General features: G+C 40.0%; 1 protein-coding gene across 4 annotated transcripts in view; it reads right to left on the reverse strand.

Annotated features, from left to right (window-relative positions):
* Window positions 1–22,633, reverse strand: part of LOC149782624 (uncharacterized) — a 57,024-nt gene that overhangs the window by 19,137 nt on the left and 15,254 nt on the right. For 2 of the 4 annotated variants that reach the window (XM_089934105.1, XM_089934108.1), the window contains exons 4-7: window positions 13,514–13,657; window positions 11,011–11,148; window positions 5,868–5,993; window positions 3,659–3,778 (exon numbers count right to left, since the gene is read on the reverse strand). In XM_089934105.1, coding sequence (XP_089790231.1) covers window positions 3,659–3,778; window positions 5,868–5,993; window positions 11,011–11,148; window positions 13,514–13,657 — 528 coding nt within the window. The remainder of the gene's footprint in view (window positions 1–3,658; window positions 3,779–5,867; window positions 5,994–11,010; window positions 11,149–13,513; window positions 13,658–22,633) is intronic. The other 2 variants (XM_089934107.1, XM_089934109.1) reach the window with 1 other exon arrangement.

The following is a 22,633-nucleotide window of genomic DNA, read 5'->3' on the forward strand; positions in this document are numbered from 1 at the left end:
TTCTTGCAGTGTTCATTCCACATGCACCCATTGCCGGTTAGTAAGTTAGTACATTCGTGGAATAAACACATGTGATGTGAAGAGTTTGCCAAATACAAATAAACTCTTAACATCCGTCCATCCACGTTTTATTGACGTTCTTGCAGTGTCCCTTCCACATGCACCCTTTGCCGGTTAGTAAGTTAGTACATTGGTACGAATTGCTACGTTATTAGTTTAAAAACAATATGCCTAAGTGTATTAGTTATAACAGTCCACTTCCCATAGTCCAAGAAAATATGATACGGTAACTATACAAAAATCTCTTTCTGTCCATTCGTTTTTAACGCCTGGGAAAGGCATTGATTACACTGGTCAACAGTGAAATCATTACTGACTTGAAAAGGCCTTAATCTGTAGTATTTTGGTGTGCCGAACACGAATATAACCGTGAAAAATTTGTATTGGCTCTCGTTTTGAAGATATTCATATACCTCATTTTCTATGTTTCACTGTGTAAATTTCTCCAGTAGGACTGCAGCAACATCCGGAATAATGATGTAACATTGCATAATACCATCATGCTCACATCATCCACAGTTGATTGCATCATTTTCTGATGCAATGCAATACTAATGCCATGCGGCTGCTGAAGTAAGTTGACGTCAGCAGTGTACTATACATGTGTAGGCCTATTATACTAATGCCAGGCGGCTGCTGAAGCTGACGTAAGCAGTGTACTATATAAAGCCCAATCAGATAGGTTCAGCATTTAAAATATTTTAGACGTGCGAGACAGTTCAAGCTACTGTTACATAAAACTTATTATTTTATCCATTTACATACACTAAAGAACAGTAATGCCTCGAAAGTGTGTTAATACCGCGGACAATTTTTGCTATATTTGTGGGGAAGTGACATTTGCCAACCAGAAGAAAAGTATCAATTCTCAAGTGAAGAAGGCATATCATCTTTACTTCGGATGCAAGGTTGGTGACCAAGACAAGCCTTGGGCTCCGCATATATGCTGTGCTACATGTACAACACAGCTTTCACAGTGGTTGAATTGCAAAAGGTCATCAATGCCGTTTGCAGTCCCAATGGTGTGGAGACAGCCAAGCAACCACCTAAATGACTGTTACTTCTGCTTGGTTCCTCCTCTTTCCGGCGGAATAACGAAGCGAAAGAAGTCGAGAATAGTCTACCCAAACATTCCGTCTGCATTGAGACCAGTTCCACATGGTGAGGGACTTCCTATTCCAGAACCTCCAGCAGAATATTCTCTTGATTCATCTGACGAAGACAAAGGTGAGTCGACCTGTTCTTCTCCTGGTCCATCAGCATGCAGTGATCCAGATTTTCACTGTGGTGCATCATCAACCCCACACAGAATAACACAGGAAGAACTAAATGACCTGATTCGTGATTTGGACTTATCAAAGAACAAGGCAGAATTGCTAGGATCAAGACTCCAACAATGGAATCTTCTAGAAGAAGATGTCACAATTACTGCATATCGAAAGCGCCACCAGCAATTGGAGCCTTTCTTCAGAAAGGAAAGTAATCTGATATTCTGTTCCGATATTGAGGGCCTCATGAATGCTTTAAAAATCACTCATGACCCACAAGAATGGAGACTATTTGTGGACTCTTCGAAACTGAATCTCAAGGCTGTGCTTTTGCACAATGGAAACATTCTTCCATCTATTCCAGTAGCGTATGCTGTCCACATGAAAGAGACATACGATAACTTAAGGCAGCTACTGAATTCCATTGAGTATAACAAGTACAGCTGGCACCTCTGTGGTGATTTGAAGGTAGTTGCCCTTTTAATGGGACTGCAGCAAGGATATACAAAATACATGTGTTTCTTATGCGAGTGGGATAGCCGAGCAAGGGAAATGCACTACATGAGGAAGGAATGGACTCACAGGCAGAATGTAGCCATTGGAGAGAAGAATATCCAACACCCAGCTCTGGTTGAGGCTCAGAAAATCTTGCTACCACCCCTTCACATCAAACTAGGTTTGATGAAGAACTTCGTGAAAGCCATTGACCGGACTTTGCCAGCATTCCGATACCTGCATGAAAAATTCCCTCGACTCAGCGAAGCAAAGATTAAAGAGGGAGTTTTTGTGGGTCCTCAGATTCGAGAGCTTTTCAAAGATGACCGGTTCAACAACTTGCTGGAAGGTGACGCGAAACAAGCATGGAATGCTTTTCGCCTAGTTTCTACAAACTTCCTCGGAAATGTTAGGGCAGAAAACTATAAGGAACTAGTAGAAGACATGTTGATGAAGTATAAGAAACTTGGCTGCAATATGTCTCTAAAGATTCACTTCCTTCATTCCCATTTGGATTTCTTTCCTAGCAACTGTGGTATTGTTAGTGATGAACACAGCGAACGTTTTCATCAAGATATCGCAACAATGGAACAAAGATACCAGGGAAAATGGTCCACTACAATGCTGGCTGACTACTGCTGGACACTCCTCAGAGATGCTCCCGAACAGCTGTACAAGAGACAGGTGAAGAAATCTAAGATGTAGTCAATGACTTGATTTTTTATAGGTAGGCTATTACAGTTGACCTTTTACTATTGGAATGCATTTCGTTATGTAAACATTAATTTCTTGCAGATTACAAAAAAACTAGAGCCAATTTTGCAATTTGACTGTCATATTCGTGTTCAGCACATAAAAATTGATAAGAATTGACTAATTTTATTTCAGTAACATGACTTTTGTAAAAATTTGTTGTCCAGTGTTACAGGATGTCACGGAACAGTGGCGTTGCAAGAAATTATGCAACCCCACTCCCTCTGTCGGCAAAAACTTAATTCTGGGGCGCCATCCCAACAAAAAGGAACATTGTTGATGGGAATTCTGGGCCTGAGGCCGCTGTTAGTCACTCTTATAAAAGAATCATGAAATCTATTGGTTGTCTGAGATGTCCACCTATGAACCAAACAATTGCTTTGTAAGTCAAAATTAAAATCCATGCAAGTTTCTTTACTATAACCAGTTCAGATCAATTGTGTTATATGAGTTCATAGCTGTATTTAATTAAAAAGAACGAAAGGGAACAGGATGCCATCACATAATCTAAAAGCTGCTTTAGATTTAGTAAATGTTACGAGAAGAAAAAAAAATATTTGTGTTTCTTTTATGTTATGGAAATGGATGGCACAATTATTTTTCTTCATTTTGTGGAATCCTGCTTGCAATATCTTTTAAATGTGGCTGTGTTTGTATTTAGCTTCTAATTACAGTAAACTAATTCGTTTACAAATGAAACGATATTGACAAGTCATTTATTGGTCCTCATGATTCAACTAGTTAATAGAGGGGTCTCAAACTCAAATCACCCTGAAGGACACGTAGGGGCATTTTCGAAGACCTAAGGGCCGCACCACGTTTGTTATCTCTCGTGACACCAATCGTTTTTCGGGCCACAGGAGACGGCTTGGCGGGTCGTATGTCTCATGGTATTTGATACTGTTACACGTAAAGTCTCTCTGTCTCTCTCTCTCTCTCTCTCTCTCTCTCTCTCTCTATATATATATATATATATAGGTAGACATACATACATACATATGCCTACCTACCTACCTACCTACCTACATACATAAGCCTACACACACACACACACACACATACACACATACATACATACATACCTTCCTGGATGATGTCGAAATAAACAGTGGTTTTATTCTCGCTCAGCTTGCAAACTACCTCATAACAGTTTCTAGCAACTTTCTCTCCTACACTGTAGCATTTGTCCCCATCGCTGCATCCTGTCATGTGAAAGCTCAAATGAAAACCACCAATCTTTGTGTTTCCCAGTTAAGCTTTAAACCCTTTTAAGGGATTATGTTTTATATAACCAACTAAAATGTCATTATAAGAACTAGTAATAATTTGGTATGCTTCGTGTGCTTTCGTTAAGAAAACACGGAATATTTAGTGCCGAGGAAATTGGAGTAAAGTTTCTTGCCAAAGAACACGCCACGCTAGCTGACCGAGGCTGATACGATTTTAGGATTCGAACCCTCACCTTTCCGTCGTAAGTCCAATACGCAAACCATTGAGACAACCATTGAGACAAAACGACTAATTCCCTTGTAATGAACTTATACAGGCAATTGTACGTTGTATTTTGAGATAATTCGTTAACCATAATTATGTATCGCCGTTCTAGGCATTAAATGCTTGGATTAAATGAACTATGATCACCTAGATAAAAACAATATTTGCTTAATTCTTTTAATTGTAAAATATCACTAATCAGGACGGAAGAATATCAATTATGATTTATGTTATAATTCATATTTATGTTTTAGTAATTCTGGAATTTCCTTAACATGCAGGCAATACTGTCAGGAAGAACTACTTCTTTATGGGTATTATTTGGTACACATACAGAGGATCACGTTTAAGTGAGCTAATTATAAACGTATATACTTTATTGAAATAAGGTGTCACCGTGGCCAGTGGCTTGCATTCCTAACTCAAGATCTAAAGGTTCTGGGTTCGAATCCTATTATTAGACCAGCGGGAGTCAGCTACCGTGGTGTGCCCTTGAGCAAGGCATATGCCTTAAAACAACAAACAAAACAAGAAACTATTGAAATATCGATTATTAACCAAATACAATGTTTAGTAATGAAATTGTATTGTTCTATTAGCTATCATGTAAAGATGCTAAGCCAGGCCTTCAGTAAGATATTGTAATAAATTTGGAGTATGCGCATTGGTTATAGCGCCCCATTTTAAGGAATTCATAAATTTTAGTGATTACTTGTCTAATTATTGTAATTCAGTGCAATGGAAATATTCCTTAGCCCGAAATAATTAGCCAATTACTAGGAGCAAACGTCACGGAGTCAAGTGTTAGTGAGTTTTCATGATGCCATAGTGGCATAGTTCACCAGTAGTGAATTCAGGTCAAAACCGAGTGAGTGTCTCTGAAATACCATAGTCGCTATCAAAATTTAGTGGTGTACATTGGTGGTGTGACTGCAGTGGCAGTATTTATGGTAGGAAACCGGTAAATTGCACAATGGGACTAGTAAGAAGGGACTTAGCAGATACCGTTTATGTTGCCATAGTGGTAAATGTGATGCAGTTGCCTGGAAACCATGGATTGACTGGCCTAAGGTGGGGTAGCTAAAATAGTTCCCGGTATTAGGGGATAGTTGTATAGTTTCTACGACGTGAGCTGCTGACGGTACGGAAAGTTGATGAAGAGAAACCATGTAGATGTGCGGTTGATATATATTTGGCAAGTTGTGAGATTTGTGGTCTTGCATTGATTAGAGTAAAATTTATGTATGGAATGGACACGTTGGGCTTTCTAATTTACAAATGAAGTTGTATAGAAGTCTTTGGAAATTTGGGGTAAACTTGTAACTTCTATCGGGAATCGCGCCAAGATTTGACACCGCTCGGTCAAGCAAATATCCCTGGCTTGTAACAATTTTGTGTGATTCTAGTAAAGATGTTACATCAGGCCGTCAATACGATACTGTGTGATTCTAGGAAAAGATGTTACGTCAGGCCTTCAATAAGATATTGAGTGATTCTAGGAAAAGATGTTACATCAGGCCTTCGATACGATATTGTGTGAATCTAGTAAAGATGTTACATCAGGCCTTCAATACGATATTGTGTGAATCTAGTAATGATGTTACATCAGGCCTTCAGTGAGATATTGCGAAAATCTAGTAAATCTGTTACGTCATCCCTTAGTAAGATATTGTGTGATTCTAGTAAAGATGTTACGTCAGGCCTTCAGTAAGGTATTGTGTGATTCTAGTAAAGATGCTACGTCAAGCCTTCAGTAAGATATTGTGTGATTCAAAATAAAAAATATAGTATACATACCGAATTCCGTGGGCTGTACAGTCAGCTTGTAGTGATCTGTGCCAACGCTAAGGTCACAACGGTACGTGATACAGCCATGTTTCCATGTGGAATTCACGGCCTTGCACGAGTCCATCCACGTACAATCTGTAGTTGAGATAGTAACACATGTTAGATGTTGTAAGAATAATTTAACTTGCAGCAAACAAAAGTAATTTGCAACCTTTATGCCAACACAACACGACTTATAGCAATTGGCATATTTATGACTAGGTTACGCTAACACAACAAGGCTTTCAAAAATTGACTAAAACTATATTTTAAAGGAAATATGTGCTCGTTTCGATATGCTGCCAAAGTCCCTGTCTGATTGGCCCCCCACCGATTTAAAAAAACGAAAAGTACGAACGAGATAAAAGATGCATATAACTTAGTTCATTTATTGACTTATAATTTCAACCTGATTACGCCCGAGCGGTTGGGGACATAACACCGTTAGTGTCTGCGCGTTTCCTTCCAAACGGACGTTTTCCGCGTACAAGACTACCCTGCTTGCCAATCATTTACAGTTCCTGGACAAGTCCATTTTCAGCGAAGGGGTGTGTGAACTACCACGAATGTACATACACAGAAGGAAATATGTTGTTGTTGTTGTTATTGTTGTTCTAGGGTTTAACGCCATTTTCAGCACAAGATAAGCTATACATGGCGGCCAGTATAACTGGTGGAAGAAGAACCCTGGAAAACCCAGGGAAGAACCACCGACGCACGAGAAGCTACTGGCAGGCTTTCCCACATACCCACGCTAGCCGAGCCTTGGACTCGAACCCACGCAAACAGAGGTGAGATGGCAGTGATGCGGAAAGGTGAGCGCTTTAGACCACTCGGCCACTCGGGGCCCCCTAGAAGGAAAATAGTAAGTAGTCTGCTTCCGATACTGACAATGTCGAATCTTGCAAAAGATTAGAATGACAACTATAAATTTGATTTTCACGTGCATTTAACAAGCGGTGTAATTTCTATGTTTATGGATACAAAGGAATATAACTACAAAATCTCAGCATTATGGTAATTTACGGAATTATTGGGCAGTTACCTTATATGATGAACTACGTAACACTGTAGGCCGATAAATCAGCCCTTCACCCGTGATGATATTGATTTTCGGGCTGATATCACGTATTCATTAAAAGCTGCAATTATCTGCAAACAAGTTTGTCTGCACACATCGATGTATATTTTATACACTTACTGCTATTTCTCGTAGCTGTGCAGCTACTGTCGGCTGATGTGTTCTTTTGGTGGCATGTAGATTATATTTCCTGAGCAAATCATATGTTTGGTGACTGTAAATCCACCTGGAATAGCACAGTCATCCGTCCTGTGGCCGTTTTGAATTTCGCGCTTGATATGGTTGTTACTAATTACCGGTATGTGTCTAAAGTGTACGCGGGTTTGTTCCGGAATGATTTGCATGCATATTGTAATGAACAAGTGACATGAGAACCACAAAATCGTCCATCAGTATCAACACAGAATTGTGAGGTTGATTTATCGGACTAGTCACAATCTTGTCTGAGGAAAAGAAACAAGTCCATAGTGTACGCAATATGGCGCCGTGTTAGTATAGAAAGTTCGTTAAGCATGAAAGGCGCAGAGGATGTCAGTGTTAGGGCCACTAAGGTCACAGTCAGGTCAGAAATGATAAATCAGTCAATGTTACAAACAAATGGGGCGGTATATTCAGACTATAGAAAATGTGTCAAAGCAGTTAACGTACTTCTGATTAATAACAACAATCTACAATGTCCATTGAATATAATGTCCTATTTATTTGACTATTTTGTATCTCCAATTTTGTCTTATGGCTGTGGAAGTTTGGGAATTTTTGAAAGCAGACAAAGTAGCTTGGAAACATAGAAAATATTGCAAGTGGTTACTATATACTATTATTACATCATCCCGTTTGTTTGTAAACCAACCCCAAACCCTGGCCATCGATTTTAACAACGAAAAGCGTCAAGGATAAAAAAATGCACAATACTTGGTTATTTCATTTCATTGATTTATAATTTATAACCTGATTGTCATCAAGGGGTCCCTGACACTGTTGAATTATCTTCGTTTCAACGTAAATGGAAGCTCCCGGTGTCAACAAGCAAAGGGGACTGTTCTCTGTCTATTTCTGGTTTCTTTAATAGCTTGTCTGTTTCCGTAAAACTTTGTCGTCTGCGTCCAATATTTGCATTGTCTAATCTTAATAATTCTAAAACAAACTGAACAAAGAAATAGGAGGAACTCTTGTATATATGTATTCAGAGAGATGTAAATGCAAAATTTACTGAATTATTGAGATTTTCAAAGACCGTGAACTACATCATAGCTGTTGCTTGAAAAAATAGACTGACCCAAGCAAATCTATCGCGAACGTATTGCTAAAGAAACTCCTGTTTTATTCGAAACGCCAAAAACTTGACTGTTTTCGACCCACTGGCGACAGTTAGATTCGAACTTGTAAATCAATGAATGAAATCACTATGTTTGTGCATTTTGTATATCCTTGATTCTTTCTATTTTTAAAATTGGTAAGGGGGTACAAACAAAACGGATCATATGAGTATACTATAGATATTAACCTTTCTGCCAGTAATAATTTGTATATGGAAAGTTGGGACGATATCTACTTTACCTAAATAGATATCCTTAAGTACTGGTTAAAATTCTTAAAGAAAAATAAGTATATTCTTCAGAAGATACACCAATTAATGATTCGCGATTGCGAAAGAAAGAGTTCTAAAAACTGGTTTTAAAAGTGAAAACTCTACTATTGATATCAGGATTTGGACACGTCTGGTATTACTATAATTAAGTCTGATATTACCCTAATTAGGTCTGGTATTACCCTAATTAAGTCAAGTATTACCCTAATTGAGTCTGGTATTACTATAATTAAGTTTGGTATTATCCTAATTAAGTCAGGTATTACCCTAATTGAGTCTGGTATTACTATAATTAAGTATGATATTACCCTAATTAAGTCTGGTATTACCCTAATTGAGTCTGGTATTACTATAATCAAGTCTGGTATTACCCTAATTAAGTCAGGTATTACCCTAATTGAGTCTGGTATTACTATAATTAAGTCTGGTATTACCCTAATTAAGTCAGGTATTACCCTAATTGAGTCTGGTGTTACCCTAATTAAGTCTTCGCTTTTTAACCAAAACCTATTGCCATTTCATTCTGACTGGCATTATATATAATGTGAAAGCAATGTTCAAGATGTGATGTGATGTGATTTGGATTTTTAACGTAGCTTTAACAATTTTCCAGTCATATCGCTACGATGTCTGCAATGTGGCAGTTTATAGTGATGTCTAGCACTGGAGCATCATGCCGCAGACATGTAGCATGATGTCCCACCCAGTCACATTATTCTGACACCGGGCCGACCAGTCCTAACACTAACCTCTTAATGCTGAGCGCCAAGCGAAGCAGCTGTTAGTACCATTTTTGTAAGTCTTTGGTATGACTCGGCCGGGGATCGAACCCACGACCTCCCGCATCCGAGGCGGACGCTCTAACCACTAGGCCACCGGAGCGGTTGCAATGTTCAAGACCGCTCCTTATCTTAGAATATTTGCTAAAGCCAAGCACAAGGCTTTATGTGAATTAAGCGTTTTATTACAAACATTAAATATCGGGATTTGTGAATTTGGTGTAAGTAATGAGAACGAAGATGAGTGTCGTCTGCTTTAAATCTGTCCTCTATATATCTCTCACTTAGAAAATCTTATATTGATCCTTAATACTAGCAGAAACCAAACATGTATCTTCAGTTAGACATCTATTGGTCTGTTGTACGCATCATACCAGAATACAGCCCGGCTGTAATAAGTCATCTACTTGTGCAACGATGTTCTGACCGTCTATATGCCCTTTAATTGCTTACAACACTAAAATAAAATACCACATCTAAATTGGCACGTGAGGATATTGATTTTTAGCCATGCGAGTGACGTGCCTTATGTCTATGACTAACATTCGACTCAGATGCATTATATCTAAGACTAACAATGCGAGTTAGATACCTTGTATGTAGAACTAATAATGCTAGTAAGATATCTTGGACTAACAATGCGAGTGAAATGTCTTGTACCTAGCACTAACAATGCGAGTGATACACCTTATAACTAGGACTAACAATGCGAGTAAGATACTTTATATTCAGGATTAACTATGCGAGTGAGATGCATTATATCAAGATCTAACAATACGAGTGAGATGCATTATGTCTAGGACTAACAATACGAATGAGATGCATTATATCTAGGACTAATAATACGAATGAGATGCATTATATCTAGGACTAATAATACGAATGAGATGCATCATATCTCATACGAACAATGGGAGTGAGATACCTTATATCAAGATCTAACAATACGAGTGCGATGCATTATATCTAGGACTAACAATGCGAATGAGATGCATTATATCTAGGACTAAACAATACGAATGAGATGCATTATATCTAATACTAACAATGCGAGTGATGCATTATATCTAGGACTAACAATGCGAGTGATTCGTTATATCTAAGATAACAATGCGAGTGAGATGCATTATGTCTAGGACTAACAATACAAATGAGATGCATTATATCTAGGACTAAACAATACGAATGAGATGCATTATATCTAATACTAACAATGCGAGTGATGCATTATATCTAGGACTAACAATGCGAGTGATTCGTTATATCTAAGATAACAATGCGAGTGATGCATTATATCTAGGATTAACAATATCATTGAAATACAATTCATCTAGAGTCATGAATGACATATCTAATATCTCAAAGACTAGCAATGCGAGTGAGATGCTTTATATTTAGGACTAACAATACGCGTTATATACCTTATATCCAGGACTAAGAATGCAAGTGAGATGCATTATATCATGGACTAACAGTGCGAGAGAGATGCAAGATCTTACAATACGAATGAGATGTATTATGTCTAGGACGAAAATGTGATGAGGATTTATTATATCTAGGACAAACAATATGAGTAAGATACATTATTTCAAGGACAAACATTCCGGACAAAACGCTGTGGCAAGCAGTGATATACATTGGTACTAGATCCCGAAGTATCATTACCTTGACCGATGTCTTTAACCAGAAACTTTTCTGTGTTATTGACCATCTGCATTTGACAAGCTTGCCGGACACAACCTTCCGCACGCAACACTGACCATTCTTCGCCTACCGTTTTACACTTGCTCTCAAATGAACATCCTGCAACGGTAAGATAATAGACTGTCTATTGTACATTAATAAACGACACGTTCTACCAATTTCATATATTTTGTATGTCAAATATATTATTATTTTTTCGAACGACTAAGCAAAGCCATGTATTTTCAATGGCATACCTACATTTTCAATGTTCTTGATACAAAAGGAATGGCATTCTGTGTTCCAAATCAAACTTCAATGCATATCACATTAGCCCTAAACTTAGATTTAATTCTTTTGAGATGGGTTAGAAAATGGACCTACCACCTAAAATGATTTGCAGCACGTTGATTCTGTCACAGGATAAAGCAAGAAATAACTTGGTTTTGTCTTAGAACGAGTTGACCATCTTTAGTTGTACATGCGTACAACGGTAGCTAGGGTGAATAACTCTTTTTTCCAGGTAAGCGACTGTACTAGCATGTATCTCGTCGAAAATTACTTACTGCGAGAGACACTAATATCACGGTATATACGGGTATTTTACCCTATTACTCACTCTCCTATGGATTTAAGGTAGATTCCATTTCTAACCGACACTGGTCGTTTTGGAGCTCGTCAATGAGTGAACGTTCTCCATTGTGTTCTCCGGCCATAGGGGTAAGTGTTAAATTTATACTTTATTTGATATGTGAAGCTTATTCAGGTTTTAATGACGTATCGTGTAATTATGCATTTATTACTACGTAGATTTGAAAAGTTGTGAACTTTGAATTATAAGTTGCTATTATTAGAGTTTAATTTATTAGCATATATCTAAAGATTTTTTCAGAACCCATTATTATGACCAGTTTGGTTTTACTGTAGCTGTTCAGGGCTGTTTAGAGCTGACTGGAGATGTGTAGGTCTGACGGTAGCTGTTTCGTGCTGCGTGCTGTGTATACGTATGTGTATACGTGTGTCTGTACACGTGGTGGAGCCACGAATGTAGACGTAGCCAATACAAGGGTGCTGTATGCTGTCTGTACGTACGTGTATACGTATACGTGTCTGTACATGTGGTGGATCCGTGATGGGTGTGAGCGGCCGATAAAAGTGTGGGCCAACCCAGGAACTCTGTGAAACTGTGTGGTTCATCAGTTTATGAATCATACGGCTGTACAATTGTCAAGAGGCATGTTTGTTCCAACTGATGTTTCAACTGAGTACATTTTCAATTACATGAGATTTTGAATCTTATTTGTATTATAGAAGATTATATGAAATCTAACTTACATTGCATATTATAGGACATTATGTGAATCTCACTTACAGCGCGTATTATTTGAAACATATTTGAATTCCTTGAATTGAATCTCTTCATTTTATAAATTTCCATTGTCCATCACATTGTGTTTGCATTACTCATTTAGTCCAAAACCCACTCGGTTACAATTGTTACAGAATCCATTTTCCAAAATGCACTTCTTGGTGACAGTTTTTCGTTCTGTCGCTGTTAAGGGCGATAACCTCTCCGTCCTTGTCTGTGCATCCTGTAACTTCTACAAAAAAGATACTTTCAGAGATCGATAACGACAGACAGGATATGGTCGTGTTCTGTCGTACACACTGGAAATATTTATATTTTCATTTTTAATTTTTACTTTTAAGATCATTTCATAAACCTTTAGTTTTTGTGATCTTTAGAAACGTGATCACCATTATTTGTATCACTGTACATGAAGGCATCTAACCCGTGATTAATGATATAATTTAAATCGCTCACTTCCTTTTCAAGTGTTTAAGGGCCTTTGTACTTAGCCTGATGAGGATTTGAAGTAAGGGCAAGAAGAGCCAAAACTTATCACCAAGCTAAAAACTAGTCTTCTTTGTATTTTTGTTATACCTTAATTTCATTTTTGTCAGAGTAGAGTGCATATTAGTTCTTACAACATCACAAGCCCTTGACAGCTTGCATTTAAAATAAGAAACAGTCGAAAAGATAAATTGTGTATCTTCATTTCAAAGAAGTTTCCCTTTCTACAACTGTAATGGTCCATGGACAGTATGTCTAAAAGATAAACTGATTCACTAACAGCAAACAATAGTAAATGAAAACCTTCGTCCCAATCTTTTACGGTATTAAAACAATACGACCGAGTAAATGACGGCATATAATAAACCAAATAAACTTACCAATAATGCAAATTAAATATACATAATAGTACACACACTAACGTACAGTCCGTTGTCACCTGAAGCTTGACCATCATTTTATTCTTGCTCATTGGACATTATGCACTCTTTTGAGTAAATAGACACATAATTTCGCTTTGGTGCCCTTTCAAAGCAAATCAGGGCCCTATTGAAATTTTGGTTCCCACTCCCCAAACACTTCACCTGATCTGGTCTTGCACAATAGAAATTATCCATCATAACTGCTTACCGCATTCTATAGGCGTATAATGACACAAATGAAGCACGGTGTTGTTGTTTTCAATCTTAATGGCTGGAAGAGTGCCATTCGCGATGCCTCTGTTACCGCTCTTGTCATCATTAAACTCAAGGTACTGTATGGATGACGTCATGCCTAAAATAAGATAAAGAAATGTGTATTAATATTGGTAATCAACAAAACCCGCTCTTCAGACTCGGTGTAACTCGCCCTGCAGACTCCCGTTTAACAATTGGTTATGTTAGCTGTTGTTTAGTTCTTAATTAATTTGTCACATCTTTTGACTGAAAATTAATGAAAAAAACACGATACTGTATCACCACAATGGACTTGACTTTCACTTGGAAGACTTTTTGTATAAAGTGTAAACTGAAACGGACACCATACAGTGGACACTTTCACAAATCCCTGCTGAAAGTCATTTTTTAAACTGCCCTTCAAATAACAGACGCCCATTTGACACTTGAGAGCGCAGAATACTCTGGGATAAAACGGTGGACATCGCGTGTGTGGATTTCCTTCCATACAGCTCGTCAAAGCCACTATCCATAATAGATTTGTGAAGCTAAATTTTGAAACTAATGCGATCTTGTTTCAATCAGATCAAAAAGTGTACAATTATAGACATGAATACACTACTGATGAATACATACATGAACACGCGGCTGATGAACAAAGAGTGCACTTACGGCCGTGAACACGCGGCGGGTGAACCACCAAGAGTGCACTTGCGGCCGTGAGCACGCGGCGGGTGAACCACCAAGAGTGCACTGGCGGCAGTGAGCATGCGGCGGGTGAACCACCAAGAGTGCACTGGCGGCTGTGAGCACGTGGCGGGTGAACCACCAAGAGTGCACTGGCGGCCGTGAGCACGCGGCGGGTGGACCACCAAGAGTGCACTGGCGGCCGTGAGCACGCGGCGGGTGAACCACCAAGAGTGCACTGGCGGCCGTGAGCACGCGACGGGTGGACCACCAAGAGTGCACTGGCGGCGGATGAACCACCAAGAGTGCACTGGCGACCGTGAGCAGGCGGCGGGTGAACCACCAAGAGTGCACTGGCGGCCGTGAGCAGGCGGCGGGTGAACCACCAAGAGTGCACTTGCGGCCGTAAGGGTAACCGATCGGTTCCAGATCCACGGTGAGTCAGGGATTGTCACCCATTGCATGTGAAGACTGGAACCGAAGGACTCCGCGGAGGAACCACCAGCTGGTCAACGGGCAGAAAGGCGGACCCAGCAAAGCGATGCAGAACGCTAAGAGCAAGGCAAGAAACGTAGGACGCCTTGGTCATCCACTGCATCCAGTCTCCATTCCAGCCGTCTTGACTACGTCTTGCAACTGGACAAAGTGGAGCCTGGACGAGAGAGTGAGACTGACGAAGTGCAACTCTTCCTCACTTTAATCCAACTCACGCGCAAGTCATTTATGTCATCGCCCGTTACCCAAGTCCTGTGGCGATGGGCGAGCTGCTACGCGGCAGGTCCGGATGCACTGGCAGCCATAGTGGCGGACCTGCACGAAGGCGGCTCAGGTCATAAGGTCGTCTTCCATTGATCTGAAGCAGAAATGGATTTCGGCAGCCGTCTAAGTGACTAAACAGACCTGTTCAGGATATGCTGCTTACCTCCACAGCCTGAGAATGGGGCTAGAAAAGGTGCCCTAAAAAAAGCCTGCTTCATCTACCCCGACCAGCTTACCACGGCTGGAGGGAATCCCATTCTTGCGGTCGAAACACAAAGAAAACCCAAAAAGTTTCACTCACTCTTGGTGCGTGGAACATACGCACTCTATTAGATCGTGCAGAGGCTGACAGACCAGAGAGAAGAACTGCCCTGATTGCAAGAGAACTTGTTCGCTATAAGATAGAGATAGCAGCCCTGAGTGAAACTCGCTTGGCCGACGAGGGCCAACTGACTGAAGTTGGAGCTGGTTGCACCTTTTTCTGGAGTGGACGTGGCACCGATGAACGTCGGGAGTCTGGAGTTGGATTCGCTGTCAAGTCAAGTTTGGTGAATAAGCTCTCCATCTTACCAAATGGCATTAATGACCGGCTTATAATGCTGAAGCTACCTTTACATGGAAAAAAGCAAGCCACACTCATTAGTGCTTATGCACCAACCATGACCTACTCGGAGGAAGCCAAAGACAAGTTCTACCAGGATCTGGAAACTCTGATTGCTTCGGTACCAAAGTCAGACAAGCTGATCATTCTTGGTGATTTTAACGCCAGAGTTGGCGCGGACCACATCTCGTGGAAGGGAGTTATTGATAGACATGGAATTGGCAACTTCAACAGTAATGGACATCTACTCTTGAGAATGTGCGCAACATTTGATCTCCTGGTCACAAACACCATCTTCCGTCTGCCTAACCGCAATAAAACAACTTGGATGCACCCACGGTCTAAGCATTGGGATAAGATCGACTACATCTTAGTTCGTAGAAATGACAGGCAGGATGTCCGTGTGACCAAGGCCATGTGTAGTGCTGATTGCTGGACAGACCACAGGCTACTGATCTCCAAGATGAATCTAAAAATTAAATCTCCCAGACGCCCACAGGGAATTAAAGTCCCCAAACGACTCAACGTCTCCAGGCTAAAAGTCTGCAACAATGAGCAAGCTCTGTCTGAAACTCTGACAAGCCAGCTAGAAACCACAGACTCTGATACCAACGACGTAGAGAAATGCTGGATGGCCTTCAAACATCTGTTGTACTCCACTGCATCTAAAGCCCTTGGCGTCACTGCGCGAAAGCACCAAGACTGGTTTGACGAGAACTGTGAAGAAATACAGTCCCTGCTAGAGGAAAAGCATCATCTCCATCGTGCATACAACATCGACCCCAAGTCCGCTGCAAAGAAAGATGCCTTCAGCGGAGTCCGCCAAGCTGTGCAGAAGAAACTACGCGAGATGCAGGACACATTGCTGAGCCGAAAGGCTGATGATATCTAGTCCTTTGCCGACAGACACGACATGAAGAATTTCTACAGTGCTCTTCGTGATGTTTATGGCCCAGTAACAGCGGGCACAGCCCCACTCTTGAGCTCCGATGGCAGCACTCTCATAACCGAGAAGGAGAAGATACTGGATCGCTGGGCGGAACTCTTTGGCGGTATCCTCAACAGACCCTCTTCCATCAGCGATGAAGCAATCAACCGTATACCACAGGTGGAGATCAACGATAGGTTGGCTGACACTCCAACAGTGCTGGAAACTCATAAGGCCATTGAGCACCTATCTACTTGAAAAGCTACAGGAGCAGATTCCATCCCAGCTGAGATCTACAAGTCTGGTGGGCCTAAGTAAGTGGGAAGACTAACAGAGATGTTCTGTGGCATGTGGAAGATGAAACGCATACCCCAGGAATTCAAAGATGCATCCATCGTCCAACTTTACAAACGCAAAGGCAATCGCCAGTCCTGCGACAACTATAAAGGAAACTCTCTATTCTGCATCGCTGGCAAGGTCCTTGCCAGGATACAGCTAAACAGACTTACATAAAACCTTGATCATGGCCTACTGCCAGAAAGCCAGTGTGGCTTGAGAAAGGAGAGAGGTACCATCGACATGATCTTTGCTGCCAGTCAGTTGCAAGAAAAATGTCTTAAACAAAATGTCCATTTATGCACCACCTTCGTGGACCTGACTAATGCATTCGACACTGTCAGCCGGGAAGGCCTTTGGAAGATCATGGCCAAATTTGGATGTCCAGAAGTCTTCACTGAAATGGTGAGACAGTTTCATGATGGCATGCTTGCCAGAGTCCAGGACCAGGGTAACTATTCCAAACCCTTTGCAGTTACGAATGGTGTGAAACAATGATGCATCTTAGCCCCCACTCACTTCAGCCTCATGTTCTCCGCAATGTTGATGGATGCTTTCAAGGACAGCGATGTTGGAGTAGGTCTCAGATACGGTCTGGATGGGAAGTTGTTCTAACCTGAGGAGGCTCCAAGCCAAAACCAAAGTCTAAGTTGAGAACATTCGCGACCTGCTGTTTGCAGATGACTGTGCCCTCAACTCCAGCACGGAGGCAGGCATGCAACAGAGCATGGACGTTTTTCAACAGCGTGCTCCAACTTCGGACTCAGCATCTCTACCAGAAAGACCGAGGTTCTGCATCAGCTATCTCCTGCAGAAGATTACCTGGAACCATCCATCACTGTCAGTGGCCATAAGCTCAAAAATGTAGACATGTTCACATACCTCGGCAGTACCCTCGCACAAGCAATCCACATAAACGATGAGGTCAACACTAGGATTGCCAAAGCCAGCATAGCATTTGGTAGACTCCGCTCAAATGTCTGGGATAGGAGAGGCATCAAGCTTGCCACCAAACTCAAAGTCTTCGCAGCGGTTGTTCTCCCCACCCTCATCTATGCTTGCGAGACATGGACTGTGTATAGCCGTCATGTTAAATAACTGAACCACTTCCGTATGAGCTCCCTGAGGAAACTACTGAAAATCAGATGGCAGGACAAGGTACCAAACACAGAGGTGCTCACTAAGGCCGGCATGACAAGCATCCACACCATGCTGTGCAAGGCACAACTCCGATGGGCTGGTCATATTGTCCGCATGCCGGTAGAACGCCTACCTAAGAAGGTCTTTTATGGAAAGCTACAACAAGGCAAAAGATCTCACGGTGGTCAAAAAAAGAGATACAAGGACACCCTCAAGGCTTCGCTGAAGAACCTAGGCATTGATCCTGATACCTGGGAGAGTGTCGTTGCTAATCGATCTGCTTGGCGCAGTCAAGTCAACGCTGGTGCGGAAGCCTTTGAGCATAAAAGACAGGTGGACGCAGCTGAAAAACCTGACCTGCGCAAATCCAGGAACATCAGTTCCGCAACTCCCGGCCAGCAACCTGCACATCCATGTCCCCACTGCAACAGACTTTTCCGGGCCCGGATCGGACTTATCAGCCATCTCCGGACCCACCCCCAGTGAATCGATGACATTAAATGGTCCTCATCGACACCGATGGACGAACATCATCACCATCATCATCATCATCACTTACAGCCGTGAGCAGGCGGCGGGTGAACCACCAAGAGTGCACTTACGGCCGTGAGCAGGCGGCGGGTGAACCACCAAGAGTGCACTTACGGCCGTGAGCAGGCGGCGGGTGGACCACCAAGAGTGCACTTACGGCCGTGAGCAGGCGGCGGGTGGACCACAAAGAGTACACTTACAGACATGAACACACGGCTGAGGACCACAAATAGTACACTTACAGATATGAACACACGGCTGAGGACGACAAAGAGTACACTTACAGACATGAACACACTACTGAGGAATACATACATGAACACACGGCTGATGAACAAAAAGAGTACAATTACAGACATGAACACACGGCTGATGACCACAAAGAGTACAATTACAGACATGAACACACGGCTGATGACCACAGAGAGTACACTTACTTACAGACATGAACACACTACTGATGAATACTAACATGAACACACGTCTGATGAACAAAAAGAGTACAATTACAGACATGAACACACTACTGATGAATACTAACATGAACATACGTCTGATGAACAAAAAGAGTACAATTACAGACATGAACACACTACTGATGAATACATACATGGACACACGGCTGATGAACAAAAAGAGTACACTTACAGACATGAACACACTACTGATGAATACTAACATGAACATACGTCTGGTGAACAAAAAGAGTACACTTACAGACATGAACACACTACTGATGAATACATACATGGACACACGGCTGATGAACAAAAAGAGTACAATTACAGACATGAACACACGGCTGATGAATACATACATGAACACACGGCTGATGAACAAAAAGAGTGCAAGTACGGACCTGAACACACGACTGATGGACAAAAAGAGTGCAAGTACGGACCTGAACACACGGCTGATGGATAAAACGAACAATTACGGACATGATTATTAGGACTTATCGTAACACTTCTGACAGTAGGAACTATCTTAATACTTCTCACTGTAAGACTTATCATAATACTTCTCACTGTAAGACTTATCGTAATACTTCTCACTGTAAGACTTATCGTAATACTTCTCACTGTAAGACTTATCGTAATACTTCTCACTGTAAGACTTATCGTAATACTTCTCACTGTAAGACTTATCGTAATACTGATGACGGCAAGACTTATCGTAATACTGATGACGGCAAGACTTATCGTAATACTGATGACGGTAAGACTTATCGTAATACTGATGACGGTAAGACTTAATCGTAATAATGATGACGGTAAGACTTATCGTAATAATGATGACGGCAAGACTTATCGTAATACTGATGACGGCAAGACTTATCGTAATACTGATGACGGTAGACTTATCGTAATAATGATGACGGCAAGACTTATCGTAATACTTCTCACTGTAAGACTTATCGTAATACTGATGACGGCAAGACTTATCGAAATACTGATGACGGTAAGACTTATCGTAATAATGATAACTGTGGGACTTATTGTAATACTGATGACTGCAGGACTTATATTAATACCTAAGATTTACTCACCTTATTTTCCACTTAGGTCTCAAAATTTCGTGTCCTATTGTCACAGATTGTTTATCAGCCTTTGGAATACCGTTCATTTCCACATAGGAACTGATGTAAGAGTTTATACCTCGTTTAAACAAATGAATAGATTTCTGTAAATTATTGATGCACCCAACGATATTAGCCATTCTGTGTTATCTCTCAGTAATAAATACATATCATGACTACATAAAAATGGCTTTATTTCAACTTCCGAATTTATTATGTATTGCTGAAATGGTACCATAATGTTTGGCTTTTTTATCTGTGTCATAACTTTGCCGTCTTAAAGTTGATGACTGTCGACTTCATACTAGTGTCTGATACTGTCTGAAAAGACCTTTTACTAGAAGTTGCTTGGTACCTATGCACATAATACGCAGGTTACGAAAGACCTTGTCCATGGATCCAGTCTAACTATTTCATCAACAGTTTATCTGTTGTTATTGTGCATAAAGAAGCAGGCCCAGCCATCTTTGTCACTCAAAATATTCATTTTATTGGTTCATATTTTTCTCGTATGCACCATAATTATATTTACTTTTGTACACATCTAATATAACAGCAGATGAACGTTCTCCGAAACCTTGGTTTGCAGGGTTTTTTTTATTAATAAAGTATTTCTTTTTCCCCTTTGAGATGTCTACATTTTGTTGAAATTTTAAAATTGTGCAGATCAAATGAAACTGTTTCATACATATCATATTTTTTTTTAATTTGAATACAGCATCATAGCGCACGTTTTTACATTAAGAGAACGTTTTTACATTAAGAGAACGTTTTTACATTAGGAAATAATCACATCCTTTTTATACTTACACGACTAATTCCTGCACATTTTTGTCTGCAAAATGTAGGCAGAAACCTCCACAACCAGAAGTTGCAATCTTAACAACGTATTTCAGTTCATTTTACGAAAAGGTCATATTGCACTTGATCTCAGTATTTCCAGTGAGTCTTCATTTTCAGGTTTTGAAGTTGAATTATCTGGCATCTTTAATGTATTGTATGTGAAAAATTAGCTTGTAGTCTTTAACATCGTGCCTTTTCTCCAGTTACCTTTAGAAGGAGTTCATATTTTTGAATGTTTTCTCATTTTATTTCTGCGGTGACCTTTAAAATATTTCCTCAATAACGTGATGAAGGCAGTCCTTCGCAAAGCATGTTTTGTATTTCAAAGTTCATTTTCACCTATTTTAAATTAAAGCATCCAAATAAGTCGTTTGCCAGATAACTAAATATGTATATTGATGTCTACGATAAGCGTTATTGTTTCACGGAGATAGCTTTAGTAGACCGTCAGCCTTTTATTTCTAGCTTCATTTTGGGAATAATACTTTTACATTCTAGTCTTAGGGTTCTATTCAACCTTTTCATTGTGTATCTTTTTTTTCTCTGAGTAATTTGACAAATATTCAATTATTTCCATTTCTTAGCATTTCCTTCACGCTTCTGTTGTAGAATCCATATAAAGGTTTTCGCTCTTGAAGATATCTCTAAAAGCGTCGTGTATGTAACTTTGCTTTGCTCTGCAAAGTTTTCGAAGTTAGTCATTTAAAACATTTTAAAGAACCAGAATACATACGTTCTGTTTGATAAATTGTCTTTGTATGTTATCAGGAAGCCAACAGGAAATAAATCTACAAACTGTATTTCAGCAATTTGCCATGCTTTTTCATCTTTCCTTCAAACGTATGAATGATTTCAGGTTTATGTCACATCTGGCTTATCCTATGGTTGAATCTAAACCAACTACTTAACGTCCACACGATTTTGAAGCTAAATTTGTTCTCAGTAAATTCTATATCTGATTTTCTTGACTGACCTCTGAACTCTACGGGAATCGTACTGAACATTTAGCGGAATTCAAATTTACAGACTTACATCAAATAAGCGATTTGTTCCCTCCTTATGCGGTACTGTTTAAGCCATCTTGCCATAATAGTTGATGATGGCTATCCCAGTATTATCATGTTATAATCAGTAAATGTAACCTGTAAATCAGAATCTTTTTCTAGTACAATATATATTATCTTTTTTCTAGCTCAAATCAACAAATATATATATATATATATATATATATATATATATATATATATATATATATATATATATATATATATAGTTCTTTAGACTTATTCTGTACCATAATTATCCTTGACCAGATATACATTACCTTATGGTACAGACATTGTTGATTTCGCGTTGAACACATGAAATATAATTGGACCTAAAGTTTTGAATTCAATACAATTTAGAATTTTGCCATTATTTATGATGTGTACAATATTTAATGTATGTTAATTGTCTGCATAGTCTCAGGGCCGTATCAGGGGAGGGGGTGGTGTTTCCATTAACACCCCGAGCTAAAAGGAAACATTACATAAACTCATACACAAATGTACAGTCACTTCACGCTTGAAATTTAACCATCATTTTATTCTTGCGGACATTTATTGGTATTATGCACACTTTGAGTAAACAGATGCATACTCGTTTTCATTAGTGCCCTGTCGAAGAAAGTCAGGACCCTTCTCAAAAT

This window comes from Sinohyriopsis cumingii, chromosome 15 (assembly GCF_028554795.1).
Source record: "Sinohyriopsis cumingii isolate HCF-2022 chromosome 15, ASM2855479v2, whole genome shotgun sequence".
Lineage (NCBI taxonomy): Eukaryota > Metazoa > Mollusca > Bivalvia > Unionida > Unionidae > Sinohyriopsis > Sinohyriopsis cumingii.